At 37.3% G+C, this 27,896-nt stretch overlaps 1 protein-coding gene across 1 annotated transcript in view; it reads left to right on the top strand.

Moving 5' to 3' along the window:
• Nucleotides 1–26,714, top strand: part of ENPP3 (ectonucleotide pyrophosphatase/phosphodiesterase 3) — a 76,395-nt gene extending 49,681 nt beyond the window's left edge. Inside the window, exons 16-25 of the mRNA XM_004740206.3 lie at nucleotides 889–955; nucleotides 2,972–3,059; nucleotides 4,621–4,799; nucleotides 6,229–6,280; nucleotides 7,356–7,510; nucleotides 15,306–15,441; nucleotides 17,711–17,788; nucleotides 18,618–18,750; nucleotides 20,512–20,668; nucleotides 26,448–26,714. Coding sequence (XP_004740263.1) covers nucleotides 889–955; nucleotides 2,972–3,059; nucleotides 4,621–4,799; nucleotides 6,229–6,280; nucleotides 7,356–7,510; nucleotides 15,306–15,441; nucleotides 17,711–17,788; nucleotides 18,618–18,750; nucleotides 20,512–20,668; nucleotides 26,448–26,618 — 1,216 coding nt within the window. The 3' untranslated portion in view covers nucleotides 26,619–26,714. The remainder of the gene's footprint in view (nucleotides 1–888; nucleotides 956–2,971; nucleotides 3,060–4,620; nucleotides 4,800–6,228; nucleotides 6,281–7,355; nucleotides 7,511–15,305; nucleotides 15,442–17,710; nucleotides 17,789–18,617; nucleotides 18,751–20,511; nucleotides 20,669–26,447) is intronic.
• The last annotated feature ends 1,182 nt before the right edge of the window (nucleotides 26,715–27,896 follow it).

The following is a 27,896-nucleotide window of genomic DNA, read 5'->3' as shown; positions in this document are numbered from 1 at the left end:
TGAGGAGTGGGAGGTAGGAGTGGGAAAGCAAATGAGAAAAATCTCTTAAGGCCAACTGTTGGGAAGAGAAGGCTTTTTTTTTTCCATTAGCGACCTAATTTGAACTCCTATGACATTATTGCTTTAAAAAAAAAAAACTAGGTTTATTTGTTGCCATTTTGCCTTCATGTATAAAAACCAACTATGTATAAAATTGCTAATATTTCTCAGTTCAAATACTAAAGTATGAGAAGGTGGACAAAAGACTAATTATAGTTGAAAAGTCCTTCAAGTAATAAGGCAACAGCCTATGGAAGAATGGCCCCCAAATTAAAAATAAACTGAATTTATAAGATTATACTAGCTTCTTCTTACCAAGTGTTATAATTAACTTCTACTCCATATTGTTTATACTTTAATAGGAATCAATATTTTTTCCCAGTTTCAAAGACTTAATTCTAAAGTACTGAAATGCTTTAAGTAGCATCTTAGTCAAACTGTTCTGAATCACTCAGACATGAATTAATGTGTAAAGATACAGGTAAGCTAGAAGATAACTTTTTTATATTTTTAAATTCTTATTGATGTGTAGCTGACACACAATCTTAACATTTCAATTTTTTTTTTTAATCTATGCCTTTGTTTTTATCTTGTCAATGTCTAAGTGTCAAAGGCTTTTGAATTCTATTTATAGATTCTGGAATTCTCCTTCCTTCTCTCCTGCCATTCTGTTTGTTCCTCTATGGTTATGAATTTGAGCATGAAAAGAACTATGTTTATGCTGTTGTTGACAGAAAAATTTACTTCTATAAAAGCAGAAGGTACATAAAAATCCATTAAAGCTCAGGTTAAGAGTATGATTTCATATCCATGTATTTATTGCAATGTAACATTATTATTTCTTTAAAGGAGTAAAGCATATTCATCCTGTGGAGGAGGCAATCATGGTTATAACAACGAATTTAAGAGCATGGAGGTAACTTACTGCTTCATTTTTTTTTTTAAACAAATATTTATTGAGTAGCTACTTTGTGATAGGCAGTCTTCAGGGCTCTTGAATACAGCTTTGAACAAAACAGCTAAGGATCCCTGCCCTCATGAAGCTTTCGTTCTAACAGAGGAATATAGACTATTGGTGTTAATAATGTAGTATATTACTTGGTATATTAGGGGTAGGTACCATGGGAAATGAAAGAAAAGCAGAGTTGGCAGACATTGGGGATGTTTCAGCGAACCATGGGAGTGGTGTGCTATTTTACACAAGGTGGAGAGGGTGAGATTCATTATGATGTTTATACAGAGACTTGAAGAAGCTGATAGAATTTACCTTTCAAATATTCAGGGGACAAGTGTCCCAGGTTGAGGAAACAGCCAGTGCAAAGGCCTGAAGGTGGCAGTGTGCCTGACATGTTGGGGATGAGAGAGTCATAGGCTATTGGAAGGATGTTCAACTACGGCTGATTGGAGAGGAAGGAGTGAGGGTTCAACTGGGTATGTTATGTTCAAAATACTTATTAGGCATTCAAGTGGAGAAGTTTTATGGGCACCTAAAAAGAGTCTGTCTATGCAGAGATTTTAAAAATTTAAGTTTTAGGTGTGCAAATTAGTTTTAAAAGATACACAACTAGAGACAGTCTTCAGAAACTGAGTAAATATAGGTAGAAAGGAAGACCAAAGACTGAGCTGTAAGCAATTCTACTTGAAGAAGTTGAAAGAAAAAGAGTCACTAGCAAAGACACTTAGAAGTAAAGCCAATAACGAAGGAAGAAAACCAGGAGGAGCATAGTGTGTCCTGGAAACCCAGGGAAGAGACTGTTTGAATAAAGTATAACTGATATTCCCCCATAGGTAAAGCCTTAAGACTTTTCGCAACTGGCTGTCTTATCTATTTCCATTAATAATAACACACCCCCCCACACACATACACCCATCCTTCCCAATTAAAGAAAATGTTTGGGGCGCCTGGGTGGATCAGTGGGTTAAGCCGCTGCCTTCGGCTCAGGTCATGATCTCAGGGTCCTGGGATCGAGTCCCGCATCGGGCTCTCTGCTCAGCAGGGAGCCTGCTTCCTTCTCTCTCTCTCTCTGCCTGCCTCTCAGTGTACTTGTAATTTCTCTCTGTCAAATAAATAAATAAAATCTTAAAAAAAAAAAAGAAAAAAAAAAAAGAAAATGTTTTGGGCTCTTTCTGAATATACTGCCTTTTAACATTGTCATGAAGAGCTATAGATCCTTGTAAACATTTGAATAGTCTCTGGAGACTCAGAGATGCAGAATACTACTGGTATTTGATATTTGATAATTAAGCCAGTTACTATAAGGAACACTTATGCCTCCTGTTCTTTGCTGATTATCTTGGGAAAAAAGATACATGACACTGTTACCAAAAAATATTTATGTTTGACACTTTTTTCTAGTTATTTATAGTCTGAAAGTATTAGGTGTGTTATTCATAATATATTTAACAGGAATTAATTAAATGTAAATAAAAGTATTCAGGTTTCTTCTTCCTAAAAGTAGGGGGGAGATATATTTGGGAAATCAGTGGGTTAGTATAAGTTGTTAAAAAAAAAAAAGTAGCATTTAGAGACTTCAACAGTTTTTGTCACTTAACATATTTGAACAATGACATGAAAGGACTGTGGAAAGAATATCTGGTATTATTTGATGAATTTGTAATTTGTACCATACATATGGTAGAATTGTGCTGACCCTGGTTGTCCGGTGTTGCTGGTTTCTCCTCATCTGTTGACATAAGAGGGGCTGTGGAAGCAGGTCCATGTAGCAAAAGTAAATACAATATAGATTATATTTGACTGGGATGGTTGGAATCCCAATCATAGGTGCAAATGATATAAAAATCATTTTCAAGAATTCCTCACAATAGCCTCAGACACAACTGGGAAGCTAGGACAGAGGGAAAATTGGGTCTTTGCCAACATCTGTTTTTGCGTTTAGATGGCATCTCATAACCATAGACTGTTGTCACTTAGGCTATCTTCTTGGCACATGGACCAAGTTTTAAAGAGAAGACTGAAATTGAGCCATTTGAAAATATTGAAATCTATAACCTAATATGTGGTGAGTAGATCTATTTACATTTGACACCAAAATGTGGATATAGTTCTAAAAATATGTATTTTGTAATGGGTAATAAATTGAATCCCAAAGATGGATGCTTTGCCCTAAGAAGACAGAAAGGAGAAACGATGAGAAGGAATCATCATCAGAATTATTCAGGCCTAAGAGTCAAGTCTTCCTGTTTGTTGCTAATGATAAACATTAGCTCTCAGGAGACCAGCTTTTCTGTCAGCTACTATTTGAAAATTTCATAAAACTTAGATAAATAAAATTACATTTCTAACTTCTCAAAGCAGGCAAAGAACTCCTAAAAGCACAAGTATTTTCTTATAATTATAGAGAAAAACTTACAGCATAAAAGGAGAAAAGGAAGTACTTTCTTGGACAGATGCTTTGGATTACACTTAGTATTTAAAAAGGAAAAAAAATGTTAAGAATTAGAGTTTTAGGGGATCTCCCCTACTTTTCTGCCTACATGCTTACTTCAGAGAGTTATACTACTAAATCATTTGTCTTGGTAAGGCAATGGGTAATTTGTAATTTCACCTTGAGCTTTAGGAATTCTGACGTAAATACACTCAAAATTGTCATCCCTAATCTTGCCAAAGGCCTGTGGTGATTGAATATGACTTAGAAACCAAAGAGTATCCATTTGAAAATAATGTGTTGTAGCCTTACCAACTTTGACTCTCGTATCCCAAGCTGAGTTTGTGGTCAAGGATGCTGGCCCTTTGTGAGGAGGCTTATGTGGTCAAGGATGCTGGCCCTTTGTGAGGAGGCTTAGAAGGAACCAGATAGGATTTCAGCTCTAAGGGAGTTCTATTTGGTGGCATTCAGCAGGAACCACTTAAAAGACTGTGTTTTTAAAATATCTGTGTATTGGGTTGTTGTAGGGAAAAAAGTAGAAAAAGTGATCTAAATATTAGACAGAATTTATGAGTTAATTTTTAAAGGTATCTGTCCTTAAAGAAGTTTCATATAACTAAGTAAATATACTGTCAGTAAGATTATAAATTAAATTCTTCAAAATTGTTCCTGATAAAAGTATAGCTTTTTATGCTAGAAAACCAGGATATGCTTAAGGAACAAAGTGACCATTTAAACAATGATACTTTTCTCTGGAGGAGCAGAAACAGTTCCTGAAGGTGTGTGTAGTAAATGTTCCCATTGTCTAGAAAGAGGAGGTGATAGAAACTATGGAAGGGGGGTGGGGTGAGGGAGCATGTGCACCTGGATGGTTCAGTAGGTTAAGCGGGTTTGGCTCAGGTCATGATCTTAGGGTAATGGGATGGAGCCTCACGTTGGATTCTGTGCTCCATGAGGAGTCTGCTTGGGATTCTCTCTCCTCCCCTTCTCTCTCTCCCCCTCTCTCTCTCCCCCTCCTTGCCACACCCCTAGCCCCAAAAGAAATCCCCGAGGGAAGGGACACTAACCTAAAGGCATATGCAATACAAGACCACGTTATAGCGGAATTTATTAAAGAAAGTTTTGTTTCCTTCCAAATGCTAGACAGGTGTTGCCTTTTAATTGAAAACTACTGTGAATTTATTTTTAAAAACAGATCTTCTACACATTCAACCAGCACCAAACAATGGCACCCATGGTAGTTTAAACCATCTTCTGAAGGCACCTTTTTATGAGCCAGTCCATGCAGAGGAAGTGTCAAAGCCTTCTGTTTGTGGCTTTACTACTCCGTTGCCCACAGATACTCTAGACTGTTTGTGTCCCAAGCTACAGAACGTAAGTAATAACTTCACATGTCCATAAGAATGTGAAGGGGCAAGTTGATCTATAATCAGGGTTATAATAGGGGTAGATGACCACCAGGTTTGTGTTCTAGTTCATATATTTACTAAGTAAGTATATGTGCTCTCTCTGAAGCTCGTCTGGAGATGAGAGATGCACTGAAAGATTAAGTATGTGACTATGCTTTGGAAACTGGAAAGCACTCTTTTGGACATTATTAATTCCCTTGTGGGCTAAGTGTCCTTAACCGTTCAAAGCAGTAGAATCTTGAAGCTGTCTTTGGTTTCCTTTGTAAACTTATCCTCTTACAGCTAGGGAGACTCTGACGCTAGGAGTCCTCCAACCTCTGAAGGCAAGGAATCAGAACAGGAGCTCAGAATCCAAGGACCAACCCTCCCTGTGAGAACCAGAGCACAGGGATGGGGGCTGGGATTTCAGGGTGGAATTGGAGGCCTGTTATTAGGAGTCGATCAAGTTAAAACCAATGTCAAGGTGCATTTAATGCCAGGTTAAAAATGTTGTAGAGTTAAATAAGTACCTGCTGCCTCGGTAAGAGTTACTCCTCATGGCCTGAAGGCACCTTTTTATGAGCCAGTCCATGAAAAGACTAGTCCTAGAGCAAAGACTTGACTTTCTCTAATCCTCAAAATAACATTACGCCACATAGATCAATAAGTATATAAAGAAATGCTGACCGAAAGAGGTTTTAAAGGACAAAAGTCCAGCCAAGATTCCCAATAAAAATCAAGTCCACAGCTTGATCAGATCAGAGTAGGGGTGTAGGTTTCTTACCTACAGCTTACCTGGATGGAACCACCATTTAAAATAATAATAATGTTAAACATTAAGATGTGGGTGTTTTCATCTCCATTTTAGGAACAAAGAAGAGTTAGAAGAAGCTAGGTAAACTGTCCAAGGTCACAGAAATTTGATCTACCTGACTGCAAACCTCCAAATTCTTCTTTGTAAAGAATGCCCTTTGCTGTTCCGAGTGTGGTCACGGGAATAACATCTGCCTCTTGAAAGCTAGTTAGAGATCCAGCAACTCGGGCCCCACTGGGCACAGGATTACAAATCAGAATCTGCATTTTAACAAGCCCCTCAAGTGAGTTGTACTCATATTAAAGCCTGAGAAGCCCAGAGATGATGTCATTCTAATTTAGTAGTTGATTCTAGCTATGGTCACAACTTTGCCTCCTTATCAATTGTATCTTTGTTAACTCCCACACAAAGTATCCCAAGCAGTAGTAGGATCTCCGTCTCTAAGCAAGTGGCAGAGTTGGAATTTAAACTCAGGTTAGTTTGGCTTCCTTGCTTAGTAGTAAAACATTAGGGTATTACTGCAGAAATAATCCTGATCCCCTTAAAACATGTCTTATCACTTTGACTTGACTTTTTCTCTCTTCCCCATATTGTTTTGCAGGATATTGATTTAGAACATGTGAATCAAATGCTAAATCTCTCTCAAGATGAAAGTAAGTCAATAGAAAACATGTCAATCTTTGGTGTTTAAGCCTAACAAAACAAAATATTGCCTTTTTGGGATTCCTTAAGAAAAACTCATAGAGGCTTTTGAACATAAAGATTATATTGCCAGTATACTGGAAGAAGAAAAAAAAAACCCACAAAACTAGATCTAAATAACAATCACAAGCCTGGGGTAGTTACAGTGCTCCCAAGAATACAAATTCCTTGAAATGGTTGTGCATGTTCCTTTTCTTAGATATGAGTAGCCCAAATGGTCCATCTCTACTGCTTCTTGTCTGTGTGACTCCAAATCACTTAACCTCTCTGGGTCTCAGTCTCCTCATCTATGATAACAGCACCCACCTCATGCAGGTCTAAAGACTGAAAAAGTTACTCCATGGAAATAATTTAGAATAGTGCCTGGCCGCAGCAATATTATTATTACCTGTTATCTTTTAAGTATTCTTATGTTAAACTCACTAGGCCTGTTTCATCATTTATAAAATGGGGATACTTTCTTTATAGAGTTTTTGGGACAGTTAAATGAGTTAATATATGTGTGCACTTAGAATAGTGCCTGGCACACAGTAAGAGTTCAGTAAATATCTAGGTTGGCTGATAATCTTTTTATAATCTGTTGAGTACTGCTGCATGGCATGAATATCTTGTAGGTTTTTAAACTATCAATAATTGATGGGTATTTAGAAATAATAGGCAAATAAAAATAAGTACATTAGGACATACTGTTCTTTAAAAGTGTAATCTTTCCTATGATAATTACTAAGGTAGGTCATCTTTGTTACAAAGTATGTCCTTTTGGTTTTGAGGATGTATCTCTTCAAATATGTCCTGTGAGCTGTTAGCTCCTTGGCCAGATTACTTTTCTAAACCCTAGTTTTGTAATATATAGAATGGAATATAACACTTGCCTCAGAATTATAAGAATTAAGAGGTTAAGTATGAAAAGTAATTATCAGAGTGACTGGCACATAATAAACCACCAGATGATAGTTTCATGCATAGAAATATTTGCTAATTTTACAAACATTTTTATTTTATGTTCTTTTGTTTTTTTCATTTTAGTAACAGTGACAGAGAAACTAAATTTGCCATTTGGGAGGCCCAAGGTTATGCAGAAGAACAAGGAGCACTGTCTTCTCTATCATAGGGAATATGTCAGTGGATTTGGAAAAGCTTTCAAGATGCCCATTTGGAGCTCCTATACAGTACAGAAACCAGTGAGTTCCTGTGTCCATTGAGCCCTGAAGGATGGAAAAGATTTGTAGTTCTCGAATATTCTAAGAATTGACTTTTGATTTTCAGTGGAGATCCCAAAGGGTGTTCAACTGATCTGTGTCTTGTAAAACAAGGTCCCAGGCATTCCTTAAAGGTATTTATAGGTGCTATGTCGGTGCAAAAGAGAACACGTTGTGTTTTGCCCAGAGAAATTAAAAGGTATTCACAGACCAGTTGGTGAGGCAGGTAGAAAAGTTTTCCAAGAGAAGCAATAGGAAATAATAGAGGCACACTATTTATTTCATCTATCCGAAGTACATGATAGGTGCACCTAGAATGTGAGGCTAACTAGATTATGAAGGGCTTTATATTTATTTGATTGTTTAACAAATACTTTTCTATCTGCTGTGTGTTATGGTGGGCACAAGGAGACTAGTGTGAGGAAGACGTAATCCATCCCCGAAGGATGCCGCACTAGATGTAAGCATCTAGACTTACAGGTATAGATGGGCTATGTGATAGATCTCTTTAGACTAGGGTTGAGAATCCAACTATTGAAATTCTCTTCTTTTTCACTGTCTGACAATCTCTTTTGATATGTGACCCTGGGACTTGGGCTACCAAAAGAAAGAAAATAGATCTCTATTTCACACCATATACAAAATTAAATTGTTGGTGGGTTTATAGATCTAAATGTGAACAGCAAATCCATATTTTCCTTTCTATATATCTTGATGACCTTGGGATAGAGAAGGACACAAGAACAACAACAACAACGAAAATACAGAGGAAATTGACTAATTTGGCTATATTAATATAATACGTGACAAAAAGACAAAGTTATGGAGGAGATAGTATATTTGCATTGTTCATAAGAAACAAGAGATGAGTATCCAGAATGGTAATTAGGATCCAGAATAGCTAATAAATCTCTTCCACTAATCAAGAGAATGGCAAACATCTTAGTTAATAAATGGGCAGTGACTACGCGCCAAGCAACTGAACCTCATTCGCAATGAGGGAAACAGAAATGAAAGCAAAAATCAAAGTCTGCCAAAAATCAGTCAAAACACCCCTTCAGGGCAGGGATGGTTCTACTTAATGTATCCCAGTGCAATAGAGCTGCCCAGTAAATGTTTCCTGAATGAATGCATTGGCTAAATTAATCCTAAACCATTATTTTTAAAGACTTAAAGCAAGACTTTCAACTAGAAGGGTAAATAAATAATCAGGAAGCTGTTCTTTTTTTTTTTTAAGATTTTATTTATTTATTTGATGGAGAGAGATCACAAGTAGGCAGAGAGGCAGGCAGAGAGAGAAGGAAAGCTCCCTTCTGAGCAGAGAGCCCGGTGTGGGGGTTTGATCCCAAGATCCTGAGATCATGACCTGACCCAAAGGCAGAGGCTTAACCCACTGAGCCACCCAGGCACCCCAGAGAGCTGTTCTTGTTGAGAAAATCTTGATATCTTAGATCCAAAGACTCAGATGATAAACTTCAACCTATTACTTTTCTTGTTAAGGGTAGAGACCCTCCATTTTTTTTATGGCCAAGAAGTGATTGGTTGTATCTGGTTTATTTACTATTCTTGTTCCAATCCAAGATTTCTGGAGAAAAATAAGCATATTTTCCTGCTATTAACTGAAGCTTTGTATGTTCTGAACACCAACTCTACTGCTGACAATGGTTTAATTGTGGTGCCCAGTAGGAGAGCACTGATGTTTCCCAATGTGGGCAAATATTTTACCAACAGTTACCTGAGTTCATGTGTCTGGTTAATGGCAACATCCCTTTCCTATTATGTGAAATCTTCAGTTTGTGACTTCCCTCCACATACTGTGGAACAACAGTATGAATTTACTTATTCCTTAAAATAATTCCTATTTGTTTTTTGGTTTTGAGAAGGGCAGTAGATCAAGGCCAGTGTTATTATTCCATTCTGTTTTGAAAAGTTCAGGTAGCAGGGATTGTGTGGAGTTAAGGGGAATGTTTATGTTTTTAATACTTTCCCCTGCTGTCTTGCATTCCTGAATTTATATGAGCTTTGGCGGAAACCAGAGGCAGAGAGATTTTAAGTGGGCCCAGACCAGGAGCTTAGTACAATTCCTTTTTGTTATTGTTTTAAAACTAGCTTCTTTGTTACCAAAAGTTCCTGTCCTTTCACTGATCCCACAGAACTACTTGTGCATTTCTCCTTCCATGAGACAGGATGGAATTCTAGCAATTTTCTGCTTTCTAATTCAGAAATTACTCCGTTAGTATGTTGTGGTTCAAGAAAATTACATACAAGGATGTTTTGAGATTCACATAAAAATGTTGTAAATCAGCCCTGTGTTTGAAAAATCAGACTTTAAATAAGCGCTTTTTGGAGCATGGGCCCAATTGGCTTGTGCCTTTAAGTTTTATGAAGTTTTTGTTTTTCTGTGGTTTTGGTGGGTTTTCTAATTTTTGTTGTTGTTATTGTTATCACAAAAGAGTTCTGGAGAAGCAGCTGTGATTTGAAATCAAGGTCCTGCAAGAACAGTTTCAAAACTATTAGGGTTGATTAGACTGTATATGGGTTTTGCTTCTGGGACCATAGAGTAGGGCTGTGTAAACTGCTCTTTCTGTTGCTGGGTGAAAAATTGAAATTAAGAGCAAGAATTAGGATTGTGTTTTAGAGTATATACCTAATAAATTTAATGTAAATAAAAGGACTTTTTCAGAGAAGAAAATCGAGCACACGTGAAAAATGTTTCCCTCTCTCTCAATCTATTTGTGTATACATGTCCCATATAATTGGATTTTTGAATAGCCTTTTTTTGTTTCCAAAGCTTGTCAGCGCTAATACTATAAATTATGGCTCAATCATATGTTTTATGATTCTTTAAAAAACTAGGAACATTACTATGTATCGTAAACATTTTTGGGGGGAACTATAAGAAATATTTTTCCCTATAGGAAAAAACCATGACCATAAAAATAATTTTAAAAGTATATAGTTATTATTCTTACCATAAGACCAGATGGTAACTATTCTATCTTAAAACAAATAACGTTAGTTTTTATGTTCAGGCTATAGGTAAAGAGAGTCTATAACTTCAATAAAAATAATTTCATCCACTATTCAAGTTTTATTTTAACCTCACGCCAGACTAGGAATGAAAGCATCTCTCTTTCCTGTGTATGCTCATCATCTGCTTCTCTTGAAGAATTTTGAGAGCTAGGGAGTTCTGATTTTATCTGAGTGTCTGAGTTCTATTTATTGTTTTCCTGACTTTCTACCCCTTGGCTTTTAAAAAAACTCTGAAGAACTCTAAAGAGCTAGCAGGTTTGAAGCTGTTTCTATGTGTGGAGGTGGGGGGATGGTTCGCTGTGCCTTTGCTCAGGAGCCCAGGACTCAGAAATGACGCCATCATACCTCCCCTCCATCCTTCTAGAGGGCTGCCTATTGCATAATCTCCCCTTTATAAAGGAGGCCACATCCTGTCTTTTCCTACTCTCGATGCACTTATATTAGGGGTTCAGGTTTGGTGTGTAAGAAACAAGATTTTCAGTAAACAAAAAATGTAACTTTTTTTAGCACTTTCCCACTAAAGACATGGTGATCCATGTCCCCCAACTCAAAGTTTGTATTCCTTTGAGAAAATAGTAAATATTTTTGCCCAACTGTTACGTGAGTATAAGTTTTACAGCTGCAGCCTCATGAAAAATTATAATACACTTCCTTCCTTAAAATTTTATTATTTATTTTTAAAGATTTTATTTATTTATTTGACAGACAAAGATCACAAGTAGGCAGAGAGGCAGGCAGAGAGAGAGGGGAAGCAGGCTCCTTGCTGAGCAGAAAACCCGATGCGGTGCCCGATCCCAGAACCCTGTGATCATGACCTGAGCTGAAGACAGAGGTTTTAACCCACTGAGCCACCCAGTTGCCCCCCTTCCTTAACATTTTAATAATTCTTTAATTTATTTCTTTTTTAAAGATTTTATTTATTTATCAGAAAGGGAGAGGGAGAGCACATGCAGGAAGAGTGGCAGGTGGAGAAGCAGGCTCCCTGCTGAGCAAGGAACCCAACTCAGGACTCCATCCCAGGACCCTGGGGTTATGACCTGAGCCAAAGGCAGATGCTTAACCGACTGAGCCACCTAGTGTCCCCATTTTTATAATTTTAACTGTTGAATATAGGCATTCAGTATATAGATTTTTATTTAATCCATTGCTTTCAATATAGTACATCTGCTCTCTGGACTGTGTTGTGTTCTTCAGTCTGAACATCCTTCCCGTTCAGCCTCTCTAGTGAGTAAACTTTCCATCTAACTTCTTTTACAAACTTTCATCCTGTCTTCTTCTTCCTGGCCCTATGTACATTACCCATCTTTAGGAGACTTCAAGTTCTACCCTCAGGTTTTGGCAGTAGGAATTCACTTCTTTGTGCTTTCCCCAATCATGGCTTCTGGTTGTCAGTATTTACAGGTCTACTAAGTCATGTTACAGTAGTAAACAAGTGTTGATCTGACTTCCAGCTTCTGAAAATTTTGTATTATCCATGATGTGTTTTCATCATTAATTTTTTTTTTTGGCTTAAAAAAAAAGAGAAATTTATTTCTTGTAGTTCTGGAGCCTGGGAAGTCCACAATTAAGATACCATCAGATCTGGTGTCTGTGAGGACCTGATTCCTGGCTGGCACTCCAGGGCCTTGCTGTGTATTTATAACAACTTCCTCAGCATATGTCGAGAAAGAGGGAGAAAGGGGGAGAGAGACAGAGAGAGGGTACTTCCTCTTATAAGGGCACTAATCCCATTCCTCATGACCTCATCACAACCTCATCCAATCATGATCACCTCCCAAAGTCCCCACATTCACATACTATCATTTGAGGGTTAGGGCTTCCACATAGAAATTTTGAGAGGACACATAGAGCCTGCAGTGAATGCCATCTTTGTGAGACCGTTCCTAACCACTTTGCTCCATCAAATGGAGATACTAATATATTCATCTGTATTGTTCACTGCATCACAAACCTCTTAAGATACATCTTTTTTTAAAATTTTTTATTTTTTATAAACATATATTTTTATCCCCAGGGGTACAGGTCTGTGAATCACCAGGTTTACACACTTCACAGCACTCACCAAAGCACATACCCTCCCCAATGTCCATAACCCCACCCCCCTTCTCCCAACCCACCTCCCTCTAGCAACCCTCAGTTTGTTTTGTGAGATTAAGAGTCACTTATGGTTTGTCTCCTTCCCAATCCCATCTTGTTTCATTTATTCTTCTCCTACCCACTTAAGCCCCCATGTTGCATCACCACTTCCTCATATCAGGGAGATCATATGATAGTTGTCTTTCTCTGCTTGACTTATTTCGCTAAGCATGATACGCTCTAGTTCCATCCATGTTGTCGCAAATGGCAAGATTTCATTTCTTTTGATAGCTGCATAGTATCCCATTGTGTATATATACCACATCTTCTTTATGCATTCATCTGTTGATGGACATCTAGGTTCTTTCCATAGTTTAGCTATTGTAGACATTGCTGCTATAAACATTCGGGTACACGTGCCCCTTTGGATCACTACGTTTGTATCTTTAGGGTAAATACCCAGTAGTGCAATTGCTGGGTCATAGGGCAGTTCCATTTTCAACATTTTGAGGAACCTCCATGCTGTTTTCCAGAGTGGCTGCACCAGCTTGCATTCCCACCAACAGTGTAAGAGGGTTCCCCTTTCCCACATCCTCGCCAGCATCTGTCATTTCCTGACTTGTTGATTTTAGTCATTCTGACTGGTGTGAGGTGATATCTCATTGTGGTTTTGATTTGTATTTCCCTGATGCCGAGTGATATGGAGCACTTTTTCATGTGTCTGTTCGCCATCTGGATGTCTTCTTTGCAGAAATGTCTGTTCATGTCCTCTGCCCATTTCTTGATTGGATTATTTGTTCTTTGGGTGTTGAGTTTGCTAAGTCTTTATAGATGATGGACACTAGTCCTTTATCTGTTATGTCGTTTGCAAATATCTTCTCCCATTCTGTCAGTTGTCTTTTGATTTTGTTAACTGTTTCCTTTGCTGTGCAAAAGCTTTTGATCTTGATGAAATCCCAATAGTTCATTTTTGCCCTTGCTTCCCTTGCCTTTGGCAATGTTCCTAGAAATCATCATTAATGTTTTTAATGGGATTTTGGAAGGAAGCAGAGATAAATGTGTTCAATCTAAAGATTATATTTATTTATTTGACAGAGAGAGAGAGAGTGAGACCACAAGAGAGGGAACACAAGCAGGGGAAGAGGGAGAGGGAGAAGCAGGCCTCCCACCGAGCAGGGAGCCCAGTGCGGGGCTCAATCCCAGGACCCTGAGATCATGACCTGAGCTGAAGCGGATGCTTAAAAACTGAGCCACCCAAGTGCCCCAAATGTGTTCAGTCTAGTTGAGGAGGTTACTCGACTTCTATATAGTGTTTTCCAGCTGGAGTCATGTAGTGTGTTGGGGAAATACCTTCTCTGGTTGGCTTTTTCCTCAGACTTCGCTCTTCTTCATCTCCTACTTGTTCTGTACCTCATCATGGTGCTCTCCTGCCTATAAATACAGTGCACAGTGTTTTTTGCCTTTTTCTTTGTGAATTGATCATATACATTTTATTTTTCTCCAGCTTTATTGAGCTATAATTGGCATGAAATATTGCATAAGCTTGAGATGTACCATGTGATGATTTCATACATGCATATATTATAAAATGATCACTATATACATTTTAGACACCACAGTTAATTTTCACTTTTAGCCCAATGCAGTGAATAGGGAAAGGACATCCTAATTTAACTAAGCCTTCTTTTTTTGTTGTTAAGAAAAATATACATGTGGGCAGTAGTGGGTATATGAATTAAAATAGGAAAAAAATGAAATGAGTAGCAAAATGTTTACTTATGATTACATGATAATTGAAATATGATGATGATTTAATACTGTATTACCTTAGACACTTGAGTTTGGCAGCATATTTATAAGATGGCTACCAGTGGGTATGATATTGTATTAGTCTTTAAATATAAATAGAGTTCCACCGGGTTGGCTCAGTTGCTTAAGCAGCTGCCTTCAGCTCAGGTCATGATCCCAGACTCCTGAAATCAAGTCCCACATTAGGCTCCTTGCTTGGCAGGGAGCCTGCTTCTCCCTCTGCCTGCTGCTCAGTCTGTTTGTGCTCTCTTTCTGACAAATAAATAAATAAAATTTTTAAATAAAAATAAATAAATAAAGTTACAAAGAAAATTGTAAAAAACATGTTCCTATATTACATGATAAATGAAGCACAGCTACAAATTTTTTTTTAGGTCAACATGTAAGTAAGTTCAGACAACTGTAGTTTCTTTGAATTAATCTCAGATTGCCCAACTGAAGAATAATATCTTTAGTTATGTATGTGTATTTTAAAAAATGAATCGTTTTTATTTTATTTCCAATATATACTTACAAGTACACCATATATATCACTACCTAAAAGTTAGATCCTCAAAAGAATTTTGTTTTTTAGTAGTAGCTCCCATTATTTGGTTGTTCTCAATTCTGTTTTATTCTGCAAATATTCCTTTCCAAGATGTATTTGATTTGCCCTCCCAGTGTCCCTAACCAGAAGGGAACCACAGAAGAAAACATTGCTGAAGACATCCATTTCCATTGCTTGCGTAGACCTGATTCACTAAGAAAATAGGAAAAGGTTAAATGAAAAACATTCTAGGGAAGTTACAAACCATATAAGGCAATGGGTTAGCCACAACTGTGGGTGTAACTTTTTTTTTCTTTTTCTCTCTTTCAACAGGGAGACACATCGCCTCTTCCTCCCACTGTCCCAGACTGTCTGCGGGCTGATGTCAGGGTTGCTCCCTCTGAAAGCCAAAAGTGTTCCTTCTATTTAGCAGACGAGAATATCACCCACGGCTTCCTCTATCCTCCCGGTTAGTAGAACGCTTTTTTAGGGCAACTACTTAGAAAGCCCTCATCAGCTGGATGTGGGCATGTGCCTTAAACATACGCTCCTTGCCCAAACTACCTGCTTGGGCTAACTAGCTGCCCAGGAGGTTTTCCAGCGGCTGCGGGCTGCCCTGAAGCAGCCCAACAGCTGTAATAAAGACTAATAAATTTTGCAGTGCAAACCGCACATCAGCTCTAATCTGGCCCAGATGTTCGGAGAGTTCGGCAGGTTTAAGTTTAATTTTAAAACTGAAGATTCTTTGGAGAGGGACGCGAAGCGTCTAGAAAAACATTTTTTCTGGCTGCTACCCAAGCAAAGGCCTGCATGGAGCACACCCCTCGGCCCGTGGCAAGAAATCAGGCTGGAACTCGGGTCTGTCGCACACGGAGCGTGCTTATACCCAACCATTACACACCGTGGGTTAAGCAGCTGAATGAACTCTGCATTTGTTGTTTGTAGGTTTTCAGTTTTTGTTTTCAAGAAAGCATCTCTCTTGAGAACATGTGAAAGCCAGTGTCGTTTTTCTAAACTCTCATCTCTTCCCTATGCAGCAGCAAATGTCAGTTTAATGAACTCATTCATGAGATTTTCAGCAATTTCAGCTTCTGAGAGTGGGTTTGTTCCTAATATCTGACTTCATTTTTTCTACAAGCCCTGACCTAAGAGGTCAATTTAGAGATTTATAATTTAGGGATTCATAAGCGAGGCAGGGGGAGGCTCAATGAAACAAGTAGCACATCAACTTATACCCCTAACACAGAGTTAGGGTAAATAAACTGATGTATCTTATTAAAATATTTGCAGAGTTCCCGAATTCACCAGACACTAAAATGAACCTTAAGGAGTTGCAACATTTTATTAATAATTTTTTAATTGACATATAAAATTGTATCTGTTGAGCTGTAAGACATCAGATGATACGTACATGTTTGCCTCGACAATGAAATGCAATTAATAACAAAACAACTTGTCTCAAAAAATCTTAAGCATGAAATGAAACTCTTTGTTAACTCTCCACTAATTTATTTGTTAGAAATTCCATTGTAAGCTAATCTTATTTCTCTCTGAAAAGGAGGTAATGCATATGGATTGCTAGCCCAACTTTTGGGGCTTGATTTAAAAAGAAAAAAAAAGCTTCTAAGGGTTCTGAGGACTGTGAATAGCATGTGAAATTTTAAGGTAGAAAAAAACCCCAACAACTTGTTTTTCCATGCTTTTTAGTGCTCAGCCATTGGCCTTTCATTTAAATATTAGCATACCCAAGTATAGTTTAAAAATTAAAAGCCTTTTAAAAACGTTTATAGTCTTGCGGCTTTTTTTTAATCCTCACCATATTTCTGTGATCTAGATGTCATGAAACAATGAAGCACAGAGGGACAGAGCCCTTTGTTCCAGCGGGTCAGCTGGTGGGCTGTGGAGCTGGGCTTCCACCCTGGGCGGTATGGGTCTCGAGCACACATACCCAGCACTCACTATGCTAGACAGCACATCCAGGAGTCCTCCATACCAGTCGTGTGTGGTGTCCTCAGCAGTCTTCATCGAGTTAAAACTCACTTACTTAGGGAAATTTGATTTTGGAAGAGTTACTTATGCCAGCATTATTATTTTGTGCACATTCAATAACTGTGCATTCATCCTGGTTCAGCGCTTGTTTTCTAGGGCTGTTGGAACAGATTACCACTACCCTGGTGGCTTAAAACAATAGAAATGTATTATCTCACAGAGGTAGAGACCAGAAGTTCAATATCAAGATATTGGTGGGGCCATGCTCCCTTTGAAGGAGAGAATCTTCTTTACCTCTTCAGCCTCTGGGAGCTCCAGGCATCACTTGGTTTATGCTACATCACTCCAGTCTTTGCCTTGATCTTCACAGTGACTTCTCCCCTGAATATCTCCTCTTCTGAACCTCCTCTCTCTTTATAAGAACACAAGCCTACTCTAAATCCAGGATAATCTCTTCTTGAGAACTTTAACTCAATTATATCTGCAAAGACCCAAATTTCCTATGTATCACATTCATAGGTACAGTGTGGTTAGGCTTTGGACATATCTTTTTGAGGGTCACCATTCAACCTACAGGTATCAAATGCATAAAACGGTCAGCATTGTTAACCTCTACTGGAGGGTACTTAGTATCCCTGTGTACTGACTGCTAATAAATTTTCATTAGTATGTAATAGTATTTTGCTTGTTATGTAGTATGTTATATTTTCTCTTCTGGCTAGAGTTAATCGAATCCATTTATTTTGCAGAAAACAATAGAACTTCGGATAGTCAATATGATGCTTTAATCACGAGTAATTTTGTCCCCATGTATAAAGCTTTTAAACGTAAGTATACATTTAGATGATTAATTTAAAAATATCTAAGTGACTTTATGAACTTACAAACTAAACACATTTTTTTTTTCAGTTTGTCTCTGATACTAAGCCGTTATGTTTTAATGCTTTGAATTTAGAGTTAGGAAGGATCTCCGAGATAGATTTTTTTTTTCAACTTCAACCTTGGGTACCTTGTGATTAGAACTTCAGTAATTGGTTTTTAAGCCTAATTTAGTTCTAAATGGCTCTTCACACACACACACAATTTTTACTGACCTTTACCATAAGTGAGTGAAAGGTGTTTGTCCCTGGAATCATAATTAATAAAGCAGTATGTATGTTCTGACCATAATTTTGAATATCACTGTCCCGAAAGCACCTCAACACTAGGAAGGAATTTGGAAGCATTTGTTACTGTACTGTTAAGTCTGCAACTGCATCAGCAACAGGAAGTACCATCAATGTGACTTCTATTTATTTTTGTTACATGGACTATTTTGCAGACTTTACAAAATCACCCCCTGACAATTATTGAAGCAGAATTTGACACTATTTAAATGTACCTCCCGGGGCACCTGGGTGGCTCAGTGGGTTAAGCCGCTGCCTTCGGCTCGGGTCATGATCTCAGGGTCCTGGGATCGAGTCCCGCATCGGGCTCTCTGCTCAGCAGGGCGCCTGCTTCTCTCTCTCTGACTGCCTCTCCATCTACTTGTGATCTCTCTCTGTCAAATAAATAAATAAAATCTTAAAAAAAAATAAATGTACCTCTCTATAACAGAAAATATTTCCATGTTCAGTAAAGGTAGATATTTTTAACATCTTATTCTATTATTTTTAGAAATGTGGGATTACTTCCACCATGTTCTTCTTGTGAAACATGCCATGGAAAGAAATGGAGTAAATGTGGTTAGTGGGCCAGTATTTGATTATAATTATGATGGCCATTTTGATGCTCCAGATGAAATTACAGAGTAAGTAATTTGAAAACAAATGGACTTTTTGATTTAGCAATAGGGTTTCAAGAGGGGGAAACCTCAGTACTCTAAATAAAAGCTTAGTATTCTAAATATTACACAACGTATTTACATAGAGTTGTTATCATTGACTATGTTCAACTAGTCTAAATACATTGCAGAAATTTTATATGGCAAAAATTTACACTGCTGGGCAAAGGAAAAATGTTGAGGAAAAGCTCAACAAAATGTTTATTTAGAAAATTTCTAAACAAATGGGCACAGGGAAAATGTGATGTTGTAAAGGTTAAAGAGATAAGACTCACTGTGCTATCAATAAATATAGAGCCTGTAGCAATTAATTTAAGAAAATCAAGTAGTTAGGATTCACAATACCGTCCAATAGTGGATTATTCATACTGTATCTCCCAGGGGAGGGTAGAGGCTTCCCCTAGAAACCCATCTTATTAACCTGTATATCTTTGTACTAAACCTGGGCGTAATACGTTGCTAAGAATTACTTTGAATGCAGCACACAGGAATAGAGAGGTTTAGTTTTACTCATGATTTCTCTTTATTATCAAAGTGTATGAAGGGCCGCACTAAACAGCTGTGCTGTCTGAGCCTAGACTGCGTATAGCAATAGTTTCTACCTACACCTTTTTTTTTTTTTAAGATTTTTATTTATTTATATGACAGAGAGAGATCACAAGTAGGCAGAGAGGCAGGCAGAGAGAGAGAGGAGGAAGCAGGCTCCCCGCTGAGCAGAGAGCCTGATGCGGGACTCGATCCCAGGATCCCAAGACCATGACCCGAGCTGAAGGCAGCGGCTTAACCCACTGAGCCACCCAGGCGCCCCTACCTACACCTTTTTGATGGAGTAACGTTTATGACAACTCAGTGTGTGGCCTTTTCCCATTTCATTTGTCTTGTCCTTATTTCAGTGCTTATTAATCTTATATTTCACCATTTAATAGTTCTGGCAAACACTTTGATAGCACCTCACTACATGCTAACTACTTTCTAAACATGTACACTTCATTTAGTCCACAAAACATTCCTATATTAGATTTTGTTAGCCCCCATATAGAGATGGAGAAACTGAGGTACAGAGAGGTTCAGTATCTGGTCTATGTTCCATAGCGAATAAATGGGAAAGCCAGGATACAAACCATCTGAGTTCATGTAGAAATCCTAAATTCACAGTAATATCACTACTTACAGCAGTCATATTTCTTTTACTGGACTCCGCCTACCTTTATTTTGCACTTAAGGGCTGTCATATCAGTTACATGGATTTATCCCCATGTCCACCCTGTGAAGTTGGTTGTAGAGGTCACCTCCATGTTCAAGTTGAGGAAACTTACCAAGTCATAGAATGTGAGAGGATTAGCACCCACTCAGACATCTAGCGGAAGTGTTCAGCTAGAGTTGGAACTGGGGGTTCTTTGTTTCCAGTCCCTGCTCGACTGCAAATTGTCACTATGAAATATAAAGTTAACAAAACTAGGAAACACAAGAGGCCTAATATCATGGTCTCCTTTTCTTTGTATTCTCATATTTTCCTGTAATGTTTTATAATGACCAAATTTAGACTTCTAGAAAGTTCTGTTCTGGCTCATGGGAGTGTCAAAATACGTGATGAGATTTTGTACTTTCTGTTCATTTACTTTCTTTGACCTTATTTTTACTTTAGCATGTCTTTTAAAAAATGTATAATGACATAAGTTTCAGAAGCAAAAATATAATAACATGAAATCTTTTCAATTGTGTTTTTAGATATGTAGGGAACACTAGGGTTCCCATCCCAACACACTACTTCGTGGTACTGACCAGTTGCAAAAATCAGAGCCACACCCCTGATGCCTGCCCCGGGAGGCTGGATGTCCTACCCTTTATTATCCCTCACCGACCTACCAACATGGAAAGCTGCCCAGTAAGTATGCTTGCAGAGTCCTCAGGACCTGAGAAAAATGAGCTTCTCCAAGCTTTCATAAAAGTGGCTTTGACTATAACATATTTTTTTAGTTGTTTCATGGGTAGAGTTGTACTAAATTACCTCATTTTTATACTTTTCCTTAGACTACTCATCTTTATGTAATTGATGTAAATTTAAATATGTATGTGCCTATATGAACATGTGTTTATATGAGTATCTTACATATTTTACACATACACATTTTATTCACACTCATAAGGAAAGGGGTGGTATCTTATTAATATTTTACTTCTTAACACAGAAGCTTGATGGTACTACGTCAATGTTGGTACTCAATGTTTCCTGAATGAATATGTAAATATAAAAAGTCTATCAGCTTGAAACATGAGGTCTAAAATCAATTACATATGCGCAGACAATGAGTTAAAATAACACTTTTTTAAAACATCGTGTGTTAGTCTACTTCAACATCTTTATGGATCAAGGAAAATTGTGTGTAAATGGTTACTTAAACTTACTGCATAAATTTTTATAGGAAAAATATGTATTCTTGTAATTGGGTTTTATTAGTTATTCAACAAATATACTGAGTACCTATTAAGCGCATAGTACTGGGAAAAAACTTTTTAGAATGCACCAATGAAGAATACATTGTCTCTGCCCTCAAGGAGTTCATATATAACTTTGACGTATAAATGAAGTATAAATAAGGATAAATGAAATATAAACACATAAATGGGTGAGTTGATAATATAAAAATTATTTTAAAAATGAGATGTCACAAAGTTGCTTTAATTGCTAAATCTAAAGTTGGGTTAATGGCTAAATAATATAACGATTGTTTGAAACACATTTGACTAGAATAATCTATAAAGGAGGGTTATCTAAAATGAGGAGAGAATAGGGTTCAGCCCTGAAAATGTGCAGAATCTGAACAAATTGAGAGGACTGAGAAGAACTTTCAAAGGAGAAAAGATTTGGTAACTGGATGCAACAGCCAAAGAAAAAGGGAGACTTGAAGATGAATCAGAGATTTTAAATGTAGGTAATTAGGAAAAAAATGGGAGAGAGGGAAGTTAGGAATGAGAATTATTTTGGCAGTTAGATAAGAGTTAAGTTTAGGCATGTCCTTTGCAGTAATGGGTGTTCACATGGAAAATCCCACAGGCTAGTAGAGACTGGAAATTAAAGCTTAGGTTCTAGGTCAGATTGGAATTCATCTTTATTCTTTCAGGTGTTCAACACATAGCTGCCTTCACCATACTATGTATTGTGGGAGATACACTGATAAAGAAGACATGAATTCTGTCAAAAGTGGCTCACAGTCTAGTCCTTAGATGCCTAGTACAATAGAAGAAAGAAGAGATAAGAGGCATGAAGAGGGACAGATACAGTTGCTGTAGGATTTCAAAGGAGAAATATTTCTTAGTAGGGAAGGTGACCTTCTAACTGGGTCTTGAAGGTAGGATTTGAACTTGAATGTTTGAGTGGTCTTTCAGTGGCTAAAGATGGAGGGCAAAGGTTAGAGGCTAAGCAGTGGCTCCCTTAGAGTCCTAGAGTGGGCAAGTATTTCCAGAAAAGGATAAGCCCTCACTCTTCATGTATGCTTCCAATGGCAGAAGTGGTGACTAATTCACCGTGGTGCTAGTTACCACTGAATCAGAATTAAGTAGTACTTTATAGAAGGCTCTAGGTAGCTACTATGGATTGATTAAAATGGGTATGCAAAGAGGAAACTATTAACTACCCCTGGTCTAGGCTCTTACTGCCTTTTGTCAGACCAGCCTAAGTAGCTTCATTGTCTCTTTTTACCTCCCCTTCACCTCTGTACACCAACTTAGCTTAAACTTCAGATTTTTATTATGACATGCTTTCTCATCCCAAAACTTTATCTACCCTGAATGAAAAACAAAAACAAGCAAACAAAAACCTTCTAGCTTTTACTTAAGGCTCTTCACAATTTCCCTTCAACTGGCCTTATAAACCCAAGTTGTGGGCCTGTGGAAGTCCTTGAAACTATTGGATGCATCTTGAGTTTCCCTCCTCAACATCATTGCTCATGCTTTTCTTTCCTAGTATGCCCTTCTTTTCCATCTGCTAAAAATTCTACTTAGGCTTCAAGGTAAGGTACAGATGGTATGACGCCTCAGACATCCAAAGAAAAGATGATCTCAAAATTACTAGGGTATCGTCTCCATTGAAGAAGATATCAACACTACTGAATTGGACATTATCTAAGATTTCAAGGAATTTTCAGTATAGTAAATTTATAAAGGTAATTAGGAGACATCAAAATATGATGAGTGTAAAGCAAACTTAAACCATGCTTTGATTATGAGGGAGATTGTGGATAAGATGTGGCTGTCAGTTAGACAAGAGGGAAGAGAGAGGCAGGATGAGAAAGGGTCAAATGTAACTGAAAATTTAGGCATGACCAACTAGGAAATTTATGAGATAATCAACTTTTGGGAAGGATGGATTTGCTTTTGCTGGTCTTCAGACTGAGAAACCAGTTGAATACTTGGGAGCGTATATGAGAAGCAGTATAGAATAGATCTTAAACACATGGATTTTGGAGTTGGACACCCTGTGTTCAGTTACTGACATTGCCTCTTTGGGTAAATAACTGAATGTCAATCTCCTCAGTTGAAAACAAAAATTCACCTTCCCTTATAAAATTGCTGTGAGCTTTAGAAAAGTTATTTCATATAAAATCCCAAGAATTCTCAGTACATAGTAAGCAAATGGTGGCCATTTTAAAGAAGTCACATCTTATATTGGAGTTACACATTCTACAGTCAATATAAAGTGAGATTGTATGCAAGTAAAATCCTCTTTAGTCAGATCACCCCATAAGTACAGTACATGTAAAACTATACCTTAAAAAGTCTGAATCAGTCAGTATTTCCCTTAGCAGTAGGAAAGGTAATCGTGTCTTGGGCACTCAGTGAAATAGTTGGCTTGTTTTAAGGGGAATGCTGTATGGAAACCGCACTTTCAAATATTCTAACCACTCAGTGCGGGAGGTACCCCCACTGTAAGAGATCTGAAGAAACGGACACCAGTTTAGAAATGACAGATTCACAACTCTACCTCACACTTGTTCCAGGAGACTAGATTCATATAGCCTTATTTATTTTCTTCCTTCCCTGTTTTTCCATGTTTTCTGTACTTCTTTTCACTTTTCTTTTTTTACTCTAAACTTTATATTGTTCAATTCCTGCCAGATAAAAGAGTATGTTGTCTTGAGTCCAGGTGGCAATGATTACTGTGGCTTGTTCAAAAGATACTGGAAAATACAGGTACGGAACTTGGACGAGAAACCAGAACTGTGGAGACAGATTTGGTATTAAATTATGGGAGTGAAATAAAGTTGCCAAAGGGAAGAAAGTGGAAAGAAGAGATCCAAAGATCAAGCTGAGGAAAATGTCTATAGTTCCAGGATAGAACCAGAAGCAGTTGAGGAAACAAAGCGTCAATGAACAAGTAAGAAGTTAGAAAAAAGGAAATTTTAGAAGCTTGGAGTGACCAAATAAGTGAAGGATCTTAAAAAAAAAAAAAAATCCACTCAAGTTATCCTTGCCAAAGCGATTCCATTAGTGTGGTAGCAGCAATAACCAGACTGTATGTGGTTAAGGGGAGAAAATAAGGAAGTAGTTAGAGTGGAAAAATACTGAAACTGATATTGCCTCAAAAACCCAACAAAGCGAGTAATATTTTAGGGGCATATAATAGTTGTAACACATACACAGTTGACTCTTGGACGATATAGGGGTTAGAAGTGCTGTCCCCCACACAGCTGCAAATCCATGTATAACTTCACCCCCTCGAAGCCTACTATCGACTGAAAGCCTGACAATACCATAAGCAGCTGGTAAGCACTTACTGTCTCTGTTCATGCACTGCATTCTTACAATGAAGTAAGCTAGAGAAGTGAAGTTGTTTTTAAGAAAATCATAAGGGAAAGACCTTTGCAGTTCTGTGCTGTATTTACTGAAACAAATCTGCATCTACATGGTTCCTCACAGTGCAAGCCCAAGTTGTCCAAGGGTCGATGGTATTTAAATACAGCTCATAAGAACAGCATGGATGCAAGGCTGCTGTTCTGATGGAATGCACTCGTACATCCCATGGTCTATGGGTAGCTTCTGTTCACACTGGTCGGTGCAGGTGACCTTACCCTGTACCGAGTAGTCCCCCTGCCAAAATAGAGTTAGGTGTTGTGCTTTATTAGGTTCATTAAATTGTGATTTCAAAAGAGAGGAGACTTATTCAGGTGTTGAGTGAACATTTAGTCGGCAAGGCACCAAGGAAGTCCTATGAGAGAGCAGAGCAATATAAATCAAGGGGGAGAGAACTTTGTGAAAAACATAAGAGACATTAAATGCTGCTGAAATGGAAACTAGTAAAGGCAGGGGAAAACGAATTAATCAATTAGATTCGCTTTGGCTATCTGAGCTCAAATTAATACAGTGTTTATTTATTTTAAAATTTTACTTATTTTAAAAAATTAACATGCATCATTAGCCCTTAGGAGGTTAGGGGGACTAAGGGGGTTAGAGACAAGACATAGTTCCCTCTTACACTTCCTCTAGCTTAAATAATAGCTTCCTATTTTAAGCCTGCATATTTAAAAAACAAGCTAACTACCACACTGAAGTCAAATGACAGGTTTTTTTTTTCTTATGTTCAGTTAGCCAGAATATAGAACATCATAAATCAAATGACAGTTATCAGAAGACACTCTTCTAATTAAACAAACTTTCAAATTTGCTTTCTTTTAAAAAAATGGAAATGAAAATTAACAAGACCATATGAATATCAGAAAACTTATATAAAAAATAAAATATTATGTAGAAATCCGTGGCTCTAAATGATTGAATTGATTTTTATGTAGTAAAATACCTATTAAAAATCAGATGGCCAAGGAATGTCTGAAAAGATGCTCAGCTATAATGGTACTCAGGGTAATAAAATCAAACAGAGATGGAACCTTTGACACTCATTTGGCAAGGATGTGGGGAAACAGTTATTATCTTCCACTGCCAATGCCAAGTGTAAATCGCTGTGAACACCTTGAGGAGTGCAAGGTTTGATACCTGGTAAAATTAAAGTTGCATGTACTATATGATCCAGCAAGTGCATGTGTAGATCTTAGAAAGTCATATTCTCGAATACAGGAGGTATGTGCCAAGTTGTTCATTACAGTATTATTTATAATGCCAAAAATACTATCAGTATGGCAGTGGGGGAAAAAAAAACTGCTACCACAAACCACAGCTAAAAACAAATGATTGAACTAGCTCTAGATATATCACTTTGGATATACTGCAAACGTACTGATTGAGAAAGTAACTATAGAATGCCACTTGTGACATCACTTATATAAATTTGAAAACTCATAAATCAGTGCCTTGTATTGTATACTTATGTGCAGCAGTTTAAAAACACTGGATTCACATGAACTCATGATAATGCTCAGTGCTGAGTAGAACAACATCGGGAATTTAGCCTCATCTGTAAGATCTTATTTCTTTTTCATAAAGTAAATATTAAAATAGTTAAACTTGATCACTTTCTGGTAGTATTTGTTCTAATGTACTTTGTACTTTTGTTTTCCTTATATTGTTGGAAACAACAAAATGGAGGTATATCAAGTGAAGATTTAAGGCATTAAAAACCACAGGAAAAAGGCAAACTTCTAAATCATAAAAGATCTTTCTGTTAATGAAAAATAATGCTCCATGAAAAACAGTCTTTTGTGTCTCTTTTACAGCAATATAAGCCAGAAGCTGTTTGGATTGAAGAAAGATGGCAAGCCCACATTGCTCGGGTCCGCGATGTGGAACTTCTTACTGGACTGGACTTTTACCAGGAAAAATTACAGCCTGTCTCTGAAATTTTGCAACTAAAGACATATTTACCCACATTTGAAACCGTTATTTGACTTAACATATGAATGATTTCTGGCAGAACGTAAATGATTCTTCCCTGTTAAACAATCACAAAATAAAGTTTTCAATTTTCCTTAAATCCTTAAAAAGCCATGTGGCATAATTTCATTATTCCCTTCTTGCTTTTTCATCTCTATAATTGTGAATTTTATTTGTAAGTTACTTTTTTTTTTTTGCACAGAGATTGTTTACCTTATTATATTTATAATCTTGAGCTATATTTTCATGCCCAGCATTAACTAAACAGAAGGGAGACCAAGAGAAGTGTCACTTTGGTGAACATTATACCGAGAAGTGTTACATTTGACAGTTAGACAATATTTATTAAAAGATGCACATGATCTCATTCAGTAATTTCACTTATAAAAACTGTCAACAAATCTTTACAATAGAAAAGACCAGAAAACAACCTAAAAGGCTGGTTGAACAAATTATGGAATTTATTTAAACAAACAATGGGATGGAATGCTATTCCAATACTGTGAAGAAAGAAGTAGACCTATTTAGTGAAAGTATGTCTATTGTTAAACAGAGAAGTAGGTAAAATAGCACACTATTGTATTTCAGGGGCCAGATGATCAATTGCCTTAGGCCATACAGTCCCTATTGCAACTACTTAGCTCTGCCATTACATCAAGGAAGTAGTCATAGATAATATGTAAAAGAAATTAGAGTGGCTGTGTTCAAATAAAACTTTATTTATAAAAAAAAACAAGCAAATATGGAGGGCTAGATTTGGCTACAATAAATTTTATCAAGAAACAAACCATGAATGGGCTATCCTTTGTCAACCCCTGATTTATATAATATAGCTGGGGTGGGGAGAGGTAGGAATTAATGGTAGAGAGAGGGAGATACATTTTTAGCTTTGTGACCTTGGCCATTGTCTAAAATTTTAAAAAGTCACTGTGTCTATTCATTAATTTTTCAAAACTTAATTAATCAAGGAGATCCTATACTTTCTGAGGGGCAATACCATTGTTCAGATTTTGGGGTAGCTAGACAGCAATGTTCAAATGATTCTCTGATACAAAGACCAGTTGATCCAGGGGACAAAGGTTTTGCTAGTGATGAAAAATCCTGTGACATTAAAAAAAAAAAGTCGGCTTAAAAAAAGTAAACTATTTCTCTTAGGAGATAAATGAAATGTGGCATTATTACAACTAATGAAATGTTAGTTTAAATGCCACTGGGTTTTTGTTTTTGTTTTTGTTTTTTTAGATATTTTCTCCACTTGTAAGATTTAGTTTAAAAATGCGTGCAGTGAAAAC

The sequence above is a fragment of the Mustela putorius genome, unplaced genomic scaffold, assembly GCF_011764305.1.
Source record: "Mustela putorius furo isolate JIRA1106 unplaced genomic scaffold, ASM1176430v1.1 tig00003863_pilon_pilon_pilon, whole genome shotgun sequence".
NCBI classification, from domain to species: Eukaryota; Metazoa; Chordata; class Mammalia; order Carnivora; family Mustelidae; genus Mustela; species Mustela putorius.
This window is presented reverse-complemented; position numbering and strand designations above follow the sequence as displayed.